Genomic DNA, 20809 nt, shown 5'->3' on the forward strand with positions numbered 1-20809 from the left:
ATCAAATCTATCCATTCTTAAGGAAATCAGCCTTGAGCGCTCACTGGAAGGACAGATCCTGAAGCTGAGGTTCCAATACTTTGGCCACTTCATGAGAAGAGAAGACTCCCTGGAAAAGCCCCTAATGTTGGGAAAGATTGAGGGCACAAGGAGAAGGGACGACAGAGGACGAGATGGTTGGACAGTGTTCTCGAAGCTACCAGCATGAGTTTGACTAAACTGCGGGAGGCAATGGAAGACAGGAGTGCCTGGCGTGCTCTGGTCCATGGGGTCACGAAGAGTCGCACACGACTAAACAACCACCACCACCAGAGATTTTGAAGGCACTTGAGCTAAACAGAAAGTAACACCAGAAGCCTCTTTAATCCAGATTTCCACTAGCAAATTATAGTTATAAATTTCAGTCTGCCGCATACAAAAAAACAGCTGTGTCGCTCTTCCCACCCCGCAACAGATATCACCAATCTTTCCTAGTATGAAGAGGACGGAGACATGTAATGTCAAAGGATCAGTGCCAAGAACTTATGTGGTGGCAGTAATAGGCACTTGGGCCCACCAGAGGGCAGAAGAGCTTTCTAAAAGAATTTGACCATTATGACTGTCCTCATGTAAACCTCAACATGAATGTTATGGCTGTCAATGAACTGATGCCAATCCCTTCAGCTGCAGTTGAGTAGCACTTAAAAAAAAAAAAAAGGTCAGACATTTGCTGAGCTTAGAAAACAGCAAGCTTTATCACCATGGTGGAGAAAAATGACTGCTAACACATTTGCAAAGCTAAGCAGCGCTTTGCGAGGGCTCAGACATGATTTCTGGTGCTTTGCAAGGCCCCAGAAGTCGTGCTGGAGGCCCAGTAGACTGGGTGCTTGAGCACCCACATTTTTTGTGTGGGTGCCTGGACCCCCAGAGCCCCCTATAGTTGGCACCAGTGGGCCCCATCCACCACTGGCATGTGACCCACAGACAGTTACCCAAAAAGGAAAGTGGTCATCAGGCTGGAAAGGGGTCCTATCCCCTTCTCTGGACCACTAATTTTCAGGGATTTTTCTCCTTGGGGAACCTCTGGTGCAGAAGGCTTGTTTACCAATGAACTGTTGCATGCTGCAAAGGATTCTGGGGCATACACAAGATCTGTAGAGGGGCCTAAGCCAGGCCCACTTATTCTTTGAGCCACTTGCTCTCCCCAAGAGCCATCCAGCCACTTACCTGGCCAGAGTTTCGTGCATGAAGGAGGGCTTCCGTCCGCCTCATCTTCTCCAGCTCAATTTCTCTTGCGATAAGCTGCTTGGCTTGGTAAGTCAGCGGTTTCCGAAGCGGGAGATCTGGGAACCTACACACTTCCTCCATGTTTCTAGGCATCGCAGTGGAATAGATCAGTGCAGAAGAATTATAAACAAGAAGAAAACCATACTAAAAAACAACAACTTATCTATCTCAGCTCATCTATGGGGGCCGCTGACTGCCTTTCAGCCTAACTTACATCACAGGGTTGTAGTGAAGATAAAATGGCGGGGGGGGGGGAGAGAACAATGAATGCCACCTTGAGCATTAAGTTGTACACCTGTCCACACTTGCCCCCCCATTATTCTTAAAAGGGTAGACAACAATTAAAATAAAGTTATTAAAAAACAACCACCACAGAAGGTATATACTTGCAGCTAGCATTTTGGCAGGTTTGTTCAAATTAAGGTGTGAAATTCATTTCTCCCAGTTTCCTAGCATTCAAAGTTCTCTTTCTTGTGTACTGCCTTCCTAACACCAACCCGAAACAGCTCCTTCCCAGTTTTAGGGCCTCTGTGAGCAGTCTTAGAAACTGGGATAGAAAAGCTAGGAGCCAAATGGCTTCTGGGACCTGGGTTGTGGGCGCCAAAACAGAATGTCTAGTCGGCACTTAGGTGTGTGTGTTGTTCTGATAAGCATGAACTAACACGTAATTCACATGAGTGACACATTGTTAAGATCACATTTTTAGCAGAAGATTGTTAATACATGTTTCATTTTAAAATAAAAGTATTGGTACGGTACTTCAGTTTTAAAAACACTCTACTCTTTATTGTTAAACTCCTTAGCATATTGTCTATCCTTAACATATATTTCAAGCACATACATTTTAGTAATCCTTGAGTGTCAGCCAGGTGTAAAAAAATGGCAACCAGACTTTTTGAGGTGCTTGCAAATGGAGAATCTTTAGGTGCAAAATGAGCCTGGAGCCCTCTTAATTTTAGACCCTGCCTGTGAGTACCCTAGTCAAAGTCATCTTTCACTGCACCAGAACCTGTTACTACTTGCCAGCATCCTGTTGCAGGCAGTTTCACCCACCAGAAGTCAGAATGTTTGTGAGCGTTCCATGGCTCAAAAGGAAAAAATAATGCCCATGACATCTGTTCCCCACTTCTTAACTTGGTTTTGCTTATTGGAACTGCAAGTTTGAAAGAAATCAAAATGTGCACTGTATAAAGAACCGTTATATATTTCTCTCCAGAAGATGAAGACATCAGATGTTAGAGTAAGAAAGGAAAGGAAAAGAATACCGCTAATCAATGCACAGCTAAAGGAATTAATTGAGACAGACACTGACAAGGCAGCCTAGGCTGAACATTGCAAGGTTTATTGGTCTTCTAGAGTTTTCAAGCAGAGACTTGGAAGGAAATCATTTTTAATACAGCAAACAGGAAGAAAGAAGGCAGAGCTCCTGAAATGCAAGGGCTGTCACTACTGAATGTGCCAAGCAAGTGGATAGAGACAATCCTGACAACATACACAATTTCAACATTTGAGCTTCAGATGCAAAAAACAAAATGCCTAGTGAGAAATTTGTGATTTCTAAAGTGTGGAATTTTAACCTCAAATTTGAAGTGGAGGTGAAATGCGCCTCAAAATTACTTGTATGTGAATTTTGGTGGCAAATACGCTTGATATATTTTCTGGAATGTACAAAGCACTTAGCAAACCTTTGATATTCTGCATCAGCCTTAAGACGCTGGAAGAATCTACACCACAGAGTCAACCCTGAAAGCAGCAGATCACTTTTTAACAGTGCTGGACCCGAGTAAATACGGTAATATAAAATAAAGCAAGCAAAGCGAGATTCTTAGATCTTGAGACTAATCCATGTTAAAGAAAAAGAAATGGTAACAAGAAGCAACCCATCTACTATGCTGGATGTGCCAGATATTAATTAAATCTAATTATCTCTTTGAGAAAGAAACACTGAATCGTCAACTGCCTCATTTCGACACCTGCTGCAGACAGACAGAGCTCCAGTTTTAAAGAGAAACAGGAGGCTTAGCATACTAGGAAACGCAGAGGAGTGTTGGAAGGGAGCAAAAGAACTAGCACTTTAATCAAGTAATTCACAAAAAATGGTGTCACAAAAAATAAGTTAATTAAAATAGTTAGGGGCCCCCTATGAATCTGAAGTACCACTTTGCACTAGAGGCTGCCTGCAGTGTCTCTGAATGAGTTGCTGCTCTGTCTCGGTTCCTTCAAATTGATCGAACAATTTCCACTGAGGGTGGGGAATTCTGCCCCACATCGTGCAATCTTATCATTCCATCAGCTCCATCGTGGCGGAACTACCCACCCTTCGAGGAGTCTGCCTGGTGCCCGTCTGAATGAGTCAGCGCTTTGGGCTTGCCTCCTTCCAAACGAAGGATCTTCCCAAATTGGTGACTCATGCAGAAACACAGAGGGTGGGATCCTCTGAAGGCAGCTGATTTGCTTTTGCTTTCCCGAAAAAGAATCATCCTTTCAGCTCTAAGAAGCATGGTATGTGCCCTGAAAGTTTAACTCAGGAAAAAGCAAGGGTACCTTTAAAACTCTTTTAGGAAACCCTGCCATAAACACAGCACAGTAGACAAGTTTGCGCAAAAAAATCCAGCAACTCTAAGCCACAGCTATGCATTAATTAGACAAACCCTCTTGCGGCCAAATGATACACAACGTATTTTGCCATTTTTAGTCAGAAAGCTTTGTTACAAAGATGGTGGCCAGCAGTGAGGTGGGGGCTTAGTGAAGAGTAAAAGTCAAGAACCAGTGTCTTTTCAAGTGCTGTTGCCTGCCTCTGAAGAGCCAGCGTTTTCCACACACAGGTCTTCAGCCTTTCTCGGTGACACCAGCCACCCAGGTTGAACCAATCCCCTCAACTCTTCCCACAACGAAATGTCTTGGCGAGTTCTTCCTTCCACGAAGTGCCCAAACATAGCACCTCCTCCCTGCTTTCCGCTGGCGAGACTCAGCTTTTCCTTCACGATACCCTGCAAAGTAAGACGACGGAGCAGCGAGGCTCAGAGACTTGGCTCCTGGGTCAGCCAATCGGAAGAAGAAACTCGCCGGTCTCCTCTGGTGTAGACACCCAAAAATGCAGCTGCTCTAAGGAAGAACGGCTCTCTTGTATATTATTCTTTCTATCCGAAACCGGAGGGGAAGTGTCATCTGCTGAGCTCAGATCTGTGCCTGCCGCTCTTTGGCCTCAAATGGAGCGATGGGTCAGCCACAGGTGGACTTTGGTGCCTTCTGGACCGGCGTGTGGAGGACCTCACTGTTTGACAAAGCCCACCCCATTGTAAGTGTACTTGTCGCTCAAATTCCTCACTGCCTCTTCCACCGACGACGACTGCTGGAGGCTGGCTGGCAGGTAAATAAACAGATAAATCAGGCCGAGGAGGAGTAGGGCGATCACCAGCGGCACCCCCCAGTCAGTCACGAACAGAGTCTCCTGGCAGCGGGCTTGAAACATAGAAGCGGAAGGCGGGCTGGCATCCTAGTGGCCCGACGAGGAGGGGAGAACCGGAGGCATCTTCAGCTTCTTCGCGCCTCTCCGTCAAAAGCCAAAAGGCAGCTGTTTTCTCTTCCTCTAATCCGATTAAGGCCAAACAATCTTGGCTAGGCTGGTTTTGAGCCCGGCGGCGGGGAGAGATTCCAATGAAGAGAATATGAATAGAAGGCAGCAAATCAGAAGTCTGTCCTGTTGATCCCCTCAGCAGGGGGGCTGACGGCAAAGGTGGGAGGAGAAATATATCTGTGCCTTGAAAGGGTGGGGAGCTCTGAAAACTTAATATATTCCTGAAAAGAGGGCAGCTCAGTTATATCTGATAGAGATCAGGGTGCAGAAACCCAAACTAAGAGAGCAGATATGATACAGGAAAGAAGAAAACGGAAATTTCTCCCATCCCCTGAACACGCAGACATGAGTGCACTAAGCCCTTTGAATGAATGTAAGGGATTTGGAGTAAAAAAAACATTTCCAGCTGTATTAACCTTGAACCTGATTTTGCAGAATGGAGGGATATTGTTTCTTACTTATAGTGACGGGCGAATCAAGGGCAAAAATTTCTCATTTGAGTGAAAGGAGCACCCAATGCAGTCTTGTGTTAGGACAGGTGGCTTAGAAGAAAGAAAACAAAACTTGGCTCAATGGGAAATCCAGCTTGAGTCTTGACATGATGATTGCGGAAAACCCCCACTCTAACCTGGCTGCCTGGGGTGAGTTAGGAGTTGCCTCTAGGTGGTTAGGCCTTTAGCAACTGACCCTCCTATCCTGGCTATTTACTACAGGGCTGCAGAGAACCAATGGCCTTTCAGATGCTGCTGAACTATGACTCCCATTAGCCCTAGCAAACGTGGCCAATGTCCAGGTATGCTGGGAGTTGTAGTTTAGCAACATCTGGAGGGCCAAAGGTTCCTACACCAGCCTTAAGACACACAGGAAGCAGGCTTATACCAAGTCGGACCATTGATTCATCTACCTTAGTATTGTCTGCACCGACTGGCAGGAGCTCTTTGTGGTGGCAGGCAAGGAGTCTTTTTCCCAGTCCTGTCTGGAGATGCCATCTGGGGGATTGAGCCTGGGACCTCCTCCAGGCAAAGAGAGATGCTCAGCTATGGCCCTTCTCACACTGTTTAGTATGGGAAGGCTGAACCATCATAGAGGGTGGGAAGTAATTAACAACACAACCCACTAAGATTTTCTTACCCTCATCACTTTAACATCTAGGCCAACCTTGGTAAAATTACTAGTCCAGGAGCATTTTTACCAACTTACCTAGCTCAACTGGGGACACGGGTGGCGCTGTGGGTTAAACCACAGAGCCTAGGACTTGCCGATCAGAAGGTTGGCAGTTCGAATCCCCGCAATGGGGTGAGCTCCCGTTGCTCGGTCCCTGCTCCTGCCAACCCAGCAGTTCGAAAGCACATCAAAGTGCAAGTAGATAAATAGGTACCACTCTAGCGGGAAGGTAAACGGTGTTTCCGTGTGCTGCTCTGACTTGCCAGAAGTGTCTTAGTCATGCTGGCCACATGACCCGGAAGCTGTACGCCGGCTCCCTCAGCCAATAAAGCGAGATGAGCGCCGCAACCCCAGAGTCGGTCATGACTGGACCTAATGGTCAGGGGTCCCTTTACCTTTACCTACCTAGCTCAACACATTTCTATTAAGCATTTGGAGACTAACAGAAAAAAGTTAACTAACTCTGGACAAGCTAACTGCTTCAAGAGTCGCCTAAAGGTGATTTTTTCCTTAGTGTAGGTGACTAAGTCAATATACAAGCCTGATATGGGCCATCTCCCACATTATGGTTTTGCTACAAGAACTGAAATGTAGAAGTGTAGCACAACTCCAGAACGCTTCCCAAAACTACCGATGATTTCCACAAAACTCAACACATCCATGCGTGCGTTCGCTCACAGGAAGAGAGAAGACAGATTGGGGGGGTGGGGAATCAAAGAGGATCAAACCTGATTAAGTGAGTGGAGAGGAAGTGGCGGGGGCTGGATCACAGGAAGGGAGAAGTGATGTGTTTAAAGTCGACATACCCAGAAAATGAAGGGGATATTTTCACCATCTGCTCAGGGAGGGCTGGAAACAACACGCTTGCTTCCAGATAATTTAGGCACAGAGAGAGAGAGAGCGTGCGCTTAAGCCGAATCCTTGAGTTTCTCTTCTACCCTGGATTATCTAATGTCACACGTGATGATGGCCAATGCCACCTCTGGGCTGGTGCCATATTAGGTCTTTTCTGAAAAGATCACTTGATAAACCAGTTTTAACTGGTTTTTATTATTATTAACAAACACAATAAAGAAAGGAGGAAGAAACACACTGTAGTCAGAAACCCACAACAAGGGTTTGGGGTGCTAATTTCAGAGGTATCCAAGGTCAAAAAAGCAGAAGGCGATTAAATGCTGCTTCTCAGCAGTTCTGTACAAAACCTGCTAATCTCTTAGAATCGGTAATGAGATTTCTGCTCAGAGTCAGAGGGTCCCTCGTGCCCAAGTGAAAATCCGAACATAATATACAGAACGTGGAAGCACTGTGGATAAAAATATGACTCCCCAGGTACTGGATACAATTCTGAATCCAGAATTCAGATTCTTGGGATTCCCAGCTTTTTCATAAAATGAAATGGTGGACCATGCCTGCCGAAACCTCAGCAGCCAGAGGGAGTGTTGATGAATTAACACCTGCCAATTTATTTTTAATTATTTATTTATCACATTTATACCTCAACTTTCCTCCAAGGAGCTCAAGGTGGCCTCCATACGTCTCCTGCTACCCTTTACATCCCCACAATGACTGTGTGAGTGACTGGCCAGGGTGAGTGGGGATTTGAAGCCTGGTCTCCCAGGGTCCTGGTCTGGTTAGGGGTTGGGAATTAGCATACCCCCCCCATTAATAACAAGGTTAGAATAACTTATGGAGGACTGCTCAGTTTCCCATGACTTCCACTCAAGTATGTCCCAAGCAGCAAGATCTGGGCTGCAAAATAGAGGACCACTCTGCTTCCGAGTGAAATGCTGCCCCCAGAATGGAGTCCCAAGGAAGGATGAGTGCGCCATGCTCTGAATTGTGAATGTCAAGGAGGAGCTCATGGATCTAGGTGCTCCTCATGTGGTGGGCGTGAGGAGAACATCAAGTGACCGTGTGTGAAATGCAACAAGATCAAAGGGTGCAAGGAGACCGAGCTTTCGTTTCTGTGTCTAACACAATGATTTTCTAAAGGGGGATGGTTTGCAGAGTTTACACCAGGGGTCCCCAAACTTTCTGGGCCCAGGGGCCCATTTGGAAATAGAAGAAACTGCTGTGGGCCCATTTCACAGAGAAAAAGACGGAGAGTGCTCAGAAAATACAAGCAAGAAGCAACCCTTTCACCACACACATACCCAAATGAGTAAAGTGGGGGAGAGGGGAAATGGAACCCCCACAAAAACACCTGCCTGGAAAAAAAGAAGGGCACAAAACCTTGGTAGATGCCAAGGAAAGGTGTTGGCGGGCCCTGTGGTACTGAGGAACCCAGGTTCACACCAAGAGCTGCCACTCACAAGTGGCAGGAAACTGGACCCCAGGATCTTTAAAGGGTTTGCCCTGCTTTGCAGTGGGGAGTGGTCCTGCAACAAGTAGTGATGGCTTTATAAAATGAGAAATAATCCATGGAGCATAAGGCTATCAAAAGCTATGATGACTGTGTTCTGATGGAGGCAGTAGGCTGGGAATCACAGGCAGGGAGAGTGCTGCTGCACTCATGTCCCCATCAGAACAAGAAAACAGGGTGTTGGACCAGACAGGCCCTAGCAGGCAGGCTCTCCTGATGCTCTTATACCAGGCATGGCCATACTTGGTCCTCCAGCTGTTTTGGGACTACAATTCCCATCATCCCCGACCACTGGTCCTGTTAGCTAGGGATGATGGGAGTTGTAGTCCCCCCCCAAAAAGCTGGGGGGCCAAGTTTGGTCATGCCTGTCTTATACAGTACTCACGGGTCAAGCGTGAAGACATACTGCCCTTCGGGGGTCCGCTCCTGGTGGTAAGTAAGATTATACGCCAACATGGTGTTGATTAGCTCCCCCAGCTGCTGCTTCTCTTTCTGACTGTACAGCTGGGTGTTCACCTGGAAATTGCAAATGGAAGACAGTGAGTAGGAATCTCTCTTGCTACTCCATGCTACTAGACCTCAAGGCAACATCTTATGGCTGACTTGGGCTAACTGCATATGGTGATTTGCTAGAGGATGCCCCCCTCCTGCAGAGCACAGGGCCGGCGGGTTAAATAAGGAGTAAGACGCACTTTTGGGTGACCTTTCCTTCACTGGATATGGGCAGAGAGTTAAGAGAGGACCCACAAAGTGGGCAAAACTATAGCCTGGGGACAGCTTCGTTGTATCTTGCTGCCAAGGACAGAGTGGAGTGGGGGAAATGACTGCCTGCCCATTTGCTTTTCCCCCTCTTCCCTCCGTGCCCGTCTTTCCTTTCGTGTCGTGTCCTTTACATTGCAAGCTTACAGGCACGGACGGTCTAGTTTTAGTTGGCTGTATGTAAGAAGCTCTGGGAGTCTCTTTGGCTGGAGAGTGGTGTAAAAATCCTCTAAATAGATGTAGGCACCGACTGGGAAACCCACTTACTCCAGAGCAACTTTAACCGGCAAATCTGCACCACGTGTGAGGAACCTCTGGCCTGCCAGATGTTGCTGAACTACAACTCACATCAGAGCCAGCATGGCCAATGTGCTAGGGAGCTGTTCCTCCCTACACCTGATCTAAAATCTCTGTTCTGCTGTTAAGAATTTCATCACATATGAATGTAAGAAGAGCCTGCTGGATCACGGCAATGGCCCATCAAGTTCTGTTCTCACAGTGGCCAAACAGATGCCCCAATGCGAAACCAGCAAGCAGGATTTGAGCCCTCTCCCCTCCTGTGGTTTCCAGTAACTGGTATTCAGAAGTACTGTTGCCTCCAACCATGGAGTCAGGGCATAGCCACTGTGTCAGATTCCTACTCCATGAATTCCTCTGACCCTCTTTTAAAGCCATCCAAGTTGGAGTCCATCCCTGCCTCCTGCAGGAGCGAGTTCCAAAGTTCCACCCATCAGATGCAGATGTGGCAGGAGAGCGGCCACTCTGCTACCAGCCTCAGAGTGCTTCAAGCATTATGCGCAGTGTAAGCAACGAGGCCCAAAGGACTCAAGCAAGCCATGCCTGCTACTTCTTTTTTGACCTTCAAAGATTCCCAGCAGCCTGTTCATGTACCATGATTTGAAGGGCAATGGACACCAAGCAGACAAAAGATTTTTGTGACACAAACAGGATGGCGGGGGAGAGAAGGACAGGACAGGACAGCTGCTGTCATTTTATTTTTTCGGGTACAGATCTCATTCACGGAATTAATTGTTTCCCTTCAGGTCTTTGCTTCTGCCAGCACTTGCATAACTGTCCCCTTTAGCCTTGCAACGCAAGAAGGTCCCCTGAGGTAAAGCTCAGGACAGAGGACCGGGACGGGATGGCCTTGGCAGTCCACTTGGGCAGGGAGGGTGTCCTTTGCTCACTGTTTCAGGAATGGGCAGACAATCCTCACGTGGCAAACAAAAGCAGCTGGCAAGGGACACAGGAGTTTCAAAGGGTGACGAATGAAGCCTGTGGAATGGGGAGACTCACCAAACTAACATCGACTGCCATGCCCAGGAAAGCAGCCTTCACCAACCCAGTGGCCTCCGGATGTTTTGAACTACAACTCCCATCAGCCTCAGCGAGCATAGCCACAGTCAGAATGGCTGTGCTGACTAGAGCTGATGGGAGCTGTAGTCCAAAATTCTCAGTTTTCATATTCACAGGGAATGTTTGAGGCCTAAGGGGCACTCGGGGATAGGAACTGGGCAGTTCCACCACCCTCAGCAGCCGGGGTAGAGATGGCCAGTGAGAGGGTGTTCTCTGTGACAGTCACCAAGTTGTGGAACTTCCTTCCCACAGATGCATGTCTGGGAACCTCATTATACAGTTTTTGGCGGTATGGTGAAGATGTGCCTGTTTACCCTGGGCCTTTGACACATGTGATGTATAGTTTTATGACCCAGACTACTTTTGTGAATGTAATTTGTATTAAACTGTGGTCAATATTGTATTTTAAATGGCTGTGATCAGTCCTGGGACCTTAGGGTAAGGGGTGGGCAATAAATCACATATATATGACGATGAAAATAAAATTCTCATAACAGAAGGGCTTCCTTACCGGTCTCAGTTTCGGTGAGATAATCTCCAAGAGGAGGCAAAGGGCCTCAAGGACGAGAGATTGTGGTCCGGCACGGCTGCGGGAGGTTGGCGTGATCCCAGACATCATGGAAGCAATGAGGTTCTGCATCTGAGTCAGCTTCACCAGGGACTTGAGAAAAACAAAACAAGGGGCACTAGTGAGCTGTCAGTCTCCAAGTTACGTTTTATCATCATGACGTGGAATGTTGACCGACAGGGCAACTTCAGCAAGATGTGAAAGGTCAGCCTAGCACAGGGGTCTGCAACCTTTAAGACAAAAAGAGCCACTTGGACCCGTTTCCGAAGAAAAAAAAACTGGGAGCCACAAAACTCGTCATTATAAAAATAACTTTTTTGTCACTTTTTAAAAATTATTTCTTTGTTTGACCCCTCAGAATTACTCCTCCTCATAGAAATAAACGTTAAATTAACAAGTTACCTTTTTGTGTGTGTGTGTTCTTCACTCCCCTTCAAAACAGTGACCAGCGTACATGCCCCCTTTCAATGCAGTGACCAGCGTACATGCCCCTTACAATGTATCAGGCCGGCGGGCGGGAAGGTGACGTCGGGACGGTGCGTGACTAACGCACGCACCGCCCCCATGCGACGTCACAGCCAGTATAGCGCCCGTCACAGTGGGGAGTGTTGGGGCGCACAATGCGCCTCCTCCCCTCACCAGTATCCGCCCCGGAGCAAAGGTGTAAAAGAGCCACATGCGGCTCTGGAGCTGCGGGTTGCAGACCCCTGGCCTAGCAGAACTTATGCAGGTACGAAGGAAACTGCTTTGTACCTAGCCAGTTATTTGTCCACAGAGATACTGGGAATTGAGCCTGGGAACTTTTTCATGCAAAACAAGGTGCTGGGCCACTGAGCGATGACAATAGTAGGTACACCAGCTTTCGAAACTGGTAAGCTCCAGGATCAAGGAGAAAACTGAACAAGCCTGGACTCAGGATTAATTAGGAATGCCCCTTGCTGCCTCAGCGTCAAAACAAATACAATACCTTGTTACGCAGATGCAATAGAGCGCAACAGGCTGAGTGGTAATGTTTGTAACAAATTTCTTTACCGGTTACTTCCTATCATACGAATCAAGTCCAGGATGTATACCATAAACAATCCTTAAGCAAGGTATATAATCTATTTAATTAAATCCAATGAAGATATATTTCTTCCTTTCTTCATACAGTGGACCCTCGACTTACACCCGCCTCTTCTTGCGGACGTTCCAAATTGCAATTGCGGCAAACCTGGAAGTAAACACTGGGTTTGCAGCGATTCGCACATGCACAGAAGCAGATTCTGTGTCTGCGCGTGCACACAAGCGGCTCCTGTCGTCTATGCATGCGCAGAAGTGCGCTGCCACTGAATGCGCACGCGCACAATGGCACCGCTACTAGCGTCCGCTTTCGCCCAGCGGACAGGCCTCTGAAACGAATTATGATTGTAAGTATATATATATAGATTTTATTGCATTAGCCGTGTGGCCATAGCATGATATACATAGAAATAACAGCATAACATAAAATGGGGGTGGGGAGGTAAAGGTAGATATCGTCCTGGGCAAATACTTAAAGGGGGGGGGGAGGAGATAACAGAAACAACAGGGGATTTAAAACATCGAATGACCGATAGTTCAAGAATAAAAAGACAAAAAACTGCTGAGGCTGGAGGAGGATCATTAAAGGGGTCCTTCAGCTCCTCAGATTTGTCCTAGCTCCATTGTCCTTGTACTATAAAGCTACTTGGAACTTCATCCGATTGTGCAGAGTATCGACTACAGCTGTGGTGTTGAAAAATAAGTTAGTGCAGCTTTCCTCTTCATCACACTGAGCAGGAAGTTAGCTGTCATCTCGGTGATCCAACAATCAGAATCTTGCAAAAAGAGGGACACTATCCAGGGCTGGATTGGGAGATGAAGCTTGTTCATGAGAGGAGTTAAAAACCGAGATCTTTCATCTGTCCAGTTGGGACAGAAGAGCATTACATGTTCCATAGTCTCCAGGGCCGAGTCATTACAGTTGCATGTTCTGTTTGCGATGGGGACTCTGGAATAACGACCCGACAGAACTGCTGTAGGAAAACAGTTGAGACGGGCACAGGTAAAGGCCCTTCGCTTAGCCTCCGAAGAAATTGTGAAGCAGTATAGAGGGATTCCTTCAGGGGGAGGAATAGCTAGGGCTAGGCCTGAACACGGCCCTCTTGCATCGGCAGCTGTGTTAGAGAAGTCAAGTAGCTGTAACTTCTTTTTAATTGAAGGTAGGGCCGCCGGACTGATACACTCTAATTTAAGAACAGTTTTGCAGTTCAGATTAAAAAGAGAGCGGAGTTTGAGGTTGATTGTAAGTAGAGGTTGTACTGTACATTCTTGTTTTAGTTTATATGTTACAGTCCTTGAATGTGGTTAAGGAAAAGTCCCCAGAATGTCACGGACAATACAGCTGATGAGTCTGGCTAGCACAGGTAGCAGACACAGGCAGGCTGACTCAGGCAGCTGGGTAGGGTAGAGGGTAGAACAAGGTTTCAGGATTATTTCCTTGTTTCGCCCTGAAGGACTTCCTCAGCTATTAACAGTTCATCAAAGTGTGTAACAGATTATGTAAGCAATGATTCTTGGACAATTCCCAACACTGCAGTACCTTGCTGCCTCAGAGCATAAAGAAACACAACTAGTGCAGAGCAGTCTCACATTGCTAGATGAACTCAAACTCAGGTTTTGGGTTCTGCCAAGCTCTTCCAATGCATGAATCTGAGCAATGCATAGGCCAGGCTAGGGTTAAAGGGACTGCAGGTGAACTGCATGGCTAAGTGTAAACTCCAACAAGCTCCACACACCCTGCCTCTTCCTTTTCATTCCAACTGGCGCCCCCCCCCGGGAGTTCCAGCTCCCTGATCTCTCGCCCTCCCCACAGGATCTGCCCACCCCCTCCAAGACAGCGCCACTTGGCTTGCGACACCTGGCTCTGCCCACAACCACTCCTCTCTCAATACATGCCTCGTGCTGGCTGTTGGGGTAGGCCAGGCGGGGAACGCTGGAAGCGGCAAAGAGCAAGTGGAAAGCGACGGGGAGGAAGGGCAAGTAGCGCATGAGCTGGAAGTTCTGCCTGTGCAGGACTGCCTTGTTCACCAGGTCGGAGAAGCCCAGCCACTCCAAGGCCAGGCAGAGCGAGTCGAAGGCAGAGTCCTTTATCTTCATGTTCAGAAAGTTGTCGTACAAGCCCTGCCAAGGGAAGCAGAGACAAGCCACAGTCACAACCATGAACCATAATGCGCTTGTGAAACAGTCATGGCTCACCCCCAAAGAATTCTGAGACATGTAGCTTGTTAAGCGTCCCGAGAGTTGTCAGGAGACGCCCTATTCCCCCTCATGGAGCTACAATTCCCTGAGTTCCCTGTGAGAAGAACTGACCGTTAAACCACTCTTGGAATTGTAGTTCAATTCCTCTCAGAGCCTTCAACAAAATACAGCTTCCAAGACATTGTTGTATGCTACCCCAATTTCTGAGTGGTGCGAAGTTCCAGGGTTTATGTTTCCTTTGGAAATGAGGCACAACAGAAACTGTGGCATCTTCATGATACAGTGGTACTTTTGGATGAGAACGGGATCCATTCTGGATCTGCGGGTCGCGATTCGCCGCTTCTGCGCATGTGACGTCATTTTGACGTCATTTTGAGCGTCTGCGCGAGCAGAGAACCCCAGAAGTAACGTGCTCCGTTACCTGCGGGTCGCTGCGGTGCACAACCCGAAAATATTCATCCCGAAGCATATTTAACCCGAGGTATGACTGTATATGATTTATTTACACATATATAGCATCTTAGCCTACGATGGAGGGGCTTAAAGCATTGACACCCCAAGAGGTTCTGCCTTCTCCCCTAGCCACAGCAGCCTTTTGTATTCTAACTAACTCTGATCTGAAGGAGTTATTGCTCTCTCTGGTGGGATTTCTAATGGCTCATCACTTTCCTTTTGTTCTCCTTAATGGTCCATTCCAGATGATCACTTGAACATGGGAAGCCAATCTGGCTTTACACACTGCTTTGAATGTATGGTGTGAATGTGGCCAAGGTGTCAGCCAGTATCTTTTGTTGAACTGCAACCCCCAAATGCAACATTGAAAGGCATTCACAGAGGCTACCCTACAGCTCTGGGCTTTTCATCTGTATGAGCTTCACCAAATTCAGAGCCTGACCAACTTTCAGAATCACAGCTTTTAACTGAATAAGCTTTTGAAAGATGGTGGAATGCTGAAATCCACATGTAGTGTTTTTCTAAGTTTTAGGTTTCATTCTGAATGTCTTCAAGTCATTATAATTTTGCGTGCCTCTGTATCTGAAGAAGTGTGAATGCACACAAAAGCTCATACCAAGAACAAACTTAGTTGGTCTCGAAGGTGCTACTGGATAATTTTTTTAAAAAAAATAATATAATTCTGTTTCTTAAGTATTATAACTTGGCCCAAGCTCTAGATAATATATATTTGGGGGTGCGAAGGACATGGGGAGATAAGGATCTGAACTAGTGGTCTGAATTTTGCTTTTCCACACCAAAGCGAAAAATGAAACACAAACTACATGCCTGGGTAAGCTTTTCATGTTCTCCTGAGGACATGCTTAGATGCAGGATGTGGTGAAACCTTTGGGCATTTGGATTAAGGGAAGCTCTAGCCGAGGTCGCATGGAACAGGTTGTCATCGCCACCATTAGCAAGGAGGTGAGCCGGAATTGAAGGGTCCAAACCAATTCTCTGCCTTGGAACAGAAGCAGGAAGCAGAAGGGTTAAGATTGGTCATGCAGTTTAAAGCTTCCCCATAGTGCTGGGTGGGGGTGGAGGCGGGGGGTGGGGGTGGAATCAAGCAACAGTGAACTTTGCAGTTGTCAAAATGTGGAGACATGATTTCTTTATGTACTTTTGTTTTCAAAACAAATAATTTTTGCTATATTTTCGTAATTTTTAATCACCATTTAAAAAATAATCAGTACCGTACAGCATACTACTTTACGTAAACCACTTAAATTCTAAGCAGTATTTAAGCATTGCCAAATAAATAATTTTAAAATTTATCTCACACTGTTCTACCAAATACAAGTCCTCCATGCACAAACATCAGGAAAAAAGAAAGCATCTGCAGCTTTTAATGGTCTAAATAACATAATTAAAAGAAAAAAAAATCAAATAAAGATGTCATGTCTGGAAACAATAGTTCAGTTTGCAAAATTCCTTGCAGCCTTAAAACCTGGTGCATTTTTGCACTTCTATTAAGAAATATACCCCAAAATGCATCTTGGAAAGGACAAATTGGCATGTTGCTGGAAGCCACAGGAGGAGAGCGTGCTTTTTAGAGTTTGGGTCCTCCTTGAGGGTTTCCCCCCGTTACCTGTGTGGCCATTGTGAGGACAGGACACTGGACGAGATGGGCCATTGGCCTGATCCAATGGGCTCCTCTTAAGTTCTAAAGGATCTGCCGAATGAAGCGCAGAAGCTCCCCCTCCTCACCTCTGCACTTTTGGAAGCTGGAAGATCTCCTGCCAGATGGAGAACAGCCCTTTGTTCTGGTCTTTAGAGCCAACCTGCGTGGTCTGCACGGTCCTAGCGTTCAGTTCCTTCTTACCTCGACTGTGCAGGAACTTAGAAAGACAACAAAGGGAGATTTGAGGACATGGAACGGGGTTGACGGGCCTGTCAATTTCAGACTCTCCAAGTTTCCTCTTTTACTAAGCCCTTTTACTAAGTTCTCCACATTTTCACATCAGTTTGCAATAAAGTGTTAAAGTGGTGCAGCGGTTAATGTTGGAAGAGGACATAGGAGAGACCAGGGTTCAAATCCTCATTCAGCTATAAAGCTCACCGGATGCTCGTGGGCCAGTCACAAATAATTTTTACATTTTTATTTATTTTATTTCTCTCATGAAAATTCCTTGGCATTTTGGTGCAAAGTTTTCCTAATAAACACATTCTTCTATGCAGCTTTGATTAATACACACATTTTTCTGAAAGCAATTCCCCCCTAACAGTGCACATTTTAATGTGATTTTCACCCAAATATGTGTTTTCGTACACATTTTCCCCTAATGTATGCACTTCTGTGCCTTTGTTGTGGTTAATCAAATAGAGAACTGCATCACAAAACTCAGGCAAGTGTGAATTTCAAATAAGGGCTAAGTTTTGGTTTGTGCATAGATTCTTGAAGTGAGAATGAGGTGGTTCCTCATTAAAATGCAAACAAAATAGAAATTCTCCTCCATCCCTGATATTAAGAGGAAAGTGGGGTATGTGAAGTTACCTGCAGGGTGTTAATACAAGAGCGAATGTCATTTTCTGCCTTTTCACACAATGCCAAGAGGGCCCCTGTGTCAGCCTTCATGCCTTGCTTAATGGTGATCTGAAATGCAAAAATATGTATATTAGAGGCAGCTGCACATGTGAACATTTATTTTTTAAAAAAAAAACCTCAAAGCGGTTTGCAGAAAAGTTAAATATAATAAAATTAGCACTATGAAAAATTAACCCTTATATTTTAAGACTTTCAAAAAGATAACATAACAACGGAATAGAAATAGGTTAAAAGTCGAATCAACTTTCCAAACATATACTGCTTAATCAACAAAGACCTAAGCGGTCTACACAAAATTGTGTAAAATATTTATTAAAAATAATAAAACTGAATGGATAATAAAGAAACATAATGAAGAAGTGAGCTAGCTTTTGCCAAGCTTCCCTGGATTGCTTGCCTGGCGGCCATGTTCCTCACCACAGAAAGAGCCACCAGGCCAGGTGAGTTCTTTAAAGGCTGACACAGGTACAAAGTTCATGCTGCAGGGAAGTATAGTCCCAAGGCAACGGAAGAATAAATTATATTGGGTCTGGGTCTTACTTCGTGCAGCCTCTGGACCAGCCTGGATGGGGCTGTTGAGGGGAAGTTGAGAAGGAAGGCTTGTTGTCTCAGCAGACGCAGAGAAGGGACGTACCTAGAAAAAGAGAAGAGGCATAGATGTATATTGGCAGGGAAATAATTTGTTTTTCGAAATAATTTTTTTTTTATTTTACAAGTGTAGAGTTACAACAATACAAAATGGCAATATCCATTTTTAGCGATTTCTCCGAATCTTTAGACTTCCCACTTTCCCCTCCATGGGTCCTATTATAAACCTTTTCAACTGCATATTATTTCATCATCCAGATTTTATGTCTCTGCATTTTGTCCATAAAATCTTCTATGTTACAAGTGTTATTGTAATCCTGCTAATGTTTTCATCAGCTGACAGTGGTCTCTCAAGTAAATTATAAAAATTTTCCCATTCTTTGTTGAAGTTTTGGTTTTCTTGGTTCCTGAGCTTTCCGGTCAGTTTTGCCATTTCAGCATAGTCCAACAGCTTAGTTTGCCATTCTTCCTCATCTCTTATTTGTATGCAGTACAAGTTTCTGGCTGTCAGTGTGGTGGACAAAAGGGTTCTGAAAGTAGAGTTGGTCAGGGCTGAGGGGAGAGAGGGCTTTTAGTCCAGAGACAGAAGAATACAGAAATCAAAGGGTGGGTGGGAGTGACACAAAAGATACACATGTTCAGGGTTTGAAATCTAATAACGGGATTTTTCAAGTTTCAGCTTTGAAAATTTAGGAGACGTTTCTCCTCGAGATCTGGCAGGCCTAATGTGGGAAATGAAGCTTTTTAGGCCCCTACCAATAAACAGTAACCGGTCAAGATGACCAATGTCATTCCCACAATGCTTTGCTTCAACCTCCGAACAGGTAGTGCGGCCATGCTCCCATATGTGTGAATTTATTTATTTGGTTACATTTATATCCCACTGTTTTATCCAAGCTCAAGGTGGTGTATGTGGTTCTTCCCCATCTGAATTAATCCCCACAACAACCCTGTGAGGTAGGTTGGGCTGAGGGCAGTCACTTGCTCAAGGTCACCCGGTGAGCTTCACAACCCAGTGGGGATTTGAACCCTGGTCTCCCCCAGGTCCTAGTGTGACCACTATGCCACACTGGCCCAGACAGAATCTTACTGGTCATTGCAGATGCAGATGATTGGCCGGAGAAGGAGCCCTCCTTCTTTTCGCCTCTTCTTGCCGCTTGCCCCGCTGGTACTCCCGCCCGATTCCACCTCTGCTGCTTTACGGTTGATGATGCCCAACAGCACATTGATGGATGCCTGAAGAAGAGAACAAGGCAGAACAGAAGGAAAGGTAAATTCTTGGTGGGGAAGGGATGGGGCCACCTTACATGACTCTCCACCTTACATGAAGAAATTCTCTCACCATAGGAGCCCCGTCAATTTCATCAATAATCAGGCAGTTGGGCTTCTCATTGGCTCCTAGCACAGACTTCATCTGGGTGGCTGCTTCAATCCGTGTTTTGAAGACATCGGGGCTACGGTCATCGCTGAAACAAAAATGCTGCCTCAGAAAGGTTGGCAGAAGTGCGCCGACAGTGGATAATTGAATTCCATAATTTAACTATGCTCAGCATTAAGAAGTTCTTCCTTTTATCTGTGCTGAATATCCCAACATCTGCTGGATCCAAGGCTGGCCCCTTTTCTGGGGAGGGGCCTGATACAGAATTCCTGGCCTGGAATTGTCTCCCAGGAGAGCTCCGTAGTGCCACCTTTCATGCTACTTTAAAATTCCTGCTGAAAACCCAACATTTCGGTGAAGCCTTCGGCTCACCCTACCACCTCTCATGCCCTACTGTGTAAATCTCATCCGATCATGTGCATCTTAAACCACACATTGCTTCCTTGCTTTGCCTTCTTTTGCTGCTCCTGCTGTCAAATATTAGATTCTGAACTCCTCGAGGCAGGATCTTGTCTTTTTACTCCGCTTTAAAGCAGGTGTTCAGTACAACCTGAACTACAACTCCCATCAGGCCTAGCAAGCATGGCCAATGACCAGGGATGATGGAAGTTGTAGTTCAGGTTGTACTGAACCAAAGGCTCCCCACATATGAAATAAAGGAATACAGCCTGTAAGGTGGCTTAAGCCAAGCCTGTAACTTATGTCATGACTTGCACCCATTTCACAGATGTGACAAGGGAACAACTGAGCCTCCAAAAGGTCACCCACAGGGCCTAGAGGGGACATGAACCTGTGACGCCTGCATCTAGTACTCTAGTCATAGTGCATTTGTAGTCTCGCAGTGGTTTAGCTTGGGTGTACCAGAACTGCAGGTGGCAGGGAACCCAGAGAAAGGCAAAAGAAAGGCTCCTTGGCTGGCTCACCTGGCATTCATCTCCACTGCGTTGTACCCAGCATGTTTCACAATGACGTGAGCCAAAGTGGTCTTCCCCAGGCCGGGTGGTCCGCACAGGAGGGCAACCTGCAGGCAACAAACAAAGAGAAAAGCCACAATAACATCAAAATCCAGGGCTTTACAGCAAACCTTGCAAGCACTTTTTGCACCTTAAAAGGAAAAAAGGAATTAGAACATATTCCCCAAACATTTTATCCTTGGTAGGGTCAGCCTCAACTTTCACTTTGTTACCACCAGGTGTGGATCTAAGCTCCTATTCCAATTTTTTGTAGTTAAAGAGCTTAAGAACAGAAGAACAGCCTGCTGGATCAGGCCAGTGGCCCATCTAGTCCAGAATCCTGTTCTTACAGTGGCCAACTGGATGCCTCTGGGAAACCCACAAGCAGGACCCGGGCACAAGAGTCTCTCCCCTCCTGTGGTTCCAGAAACAGGGATTCAGAAGCATCGCTGCCTGAAACCATGGAGGCAGAGCATAGTCACTGTGGTGAGTAGCCCTCAAAAGCCTCCTTCATGAATTTGTCTAATCCTCTTTTAAAGC

At 46.1% G+C, this 20809-nt stretch overlaps 2 protein-coding genes across 3 annotated transcripts in view; both read right to left on the bottom strand.

Moving 5' to 3' along the window:
• LOC310748815 (testis-expressed protein 2-like) overlaps window positions 1–11470 on the bottom strand; it is a 110678-nt gene extending 99208 nt beyond the window's left edge. Inside the window, exon 1 of the mRNA XM_083584742.1 lies at window positions 11455–11470. The gene's annotated coding sequence lies outside the window, so the exon portion shown is untranslated. The remainder of the gene's footprint in view (window positions 1–11454) is intronic.
• Window positions 1–20809, bottom strand: part of CHTF18 (chromosome transmission fidelity factor 18) — a 33826-nt gene that overhangs the window by 5575 nt on the left and 7442 nt on the right. For both annotated transcript variants that reach the window (XM_083584746.1, XM_083584745.1), the window contains exons 10-20: window positions 20240–20337; window positions 19281–19404; window positions 19029–19174; window positions 17891–17984; window positions 17300–17398; window positions 16513–16643; window positions 15595–15766; window positions 14011–14235; window positions 10996–11145; window positions 8755–8885; window positions 1207–1351 (exon numbers count right to left, since the gene is read on the bottom strand). In XM_083584746.1, coding sequence (XP_083440872.1) covers window positions 1207–1351; window positions 8755–8885; window positions 10996–11145; window positions 14011–14235; window positions 15595–15766; window positions 16513–16643; window positions 17300–17398; window positions 17891–17984; window positions 19029–19174; window positions 19281–19404; window positions 20240–20337 — 1515 coding nt within the window. The remainder of the gene's footprint in view (window positions 1–1206; window positions 1352–8754; window positions 8886–10995; window positions 11146–14010; window positions 14236–15594; window positions 15767–16512; window positions 16644–17299; window positions 17399–17890; window positions 17985–19028; window positions 19175–19280; window positions 19405–20239; window positions 20338–20809) is intronic.

This window comes from Podarcis filfolensis, assembly GCF_964270895.1.
Source record: "Podarcis filfolensis genome assembly, chromosome: 14".
Taxonomy (NCBI): Eukaryota; Metazoa; Chordata; class Lepidosauria; order Squamata; family Lacertidae; genus Podarcis; species Podarcis filfolensis.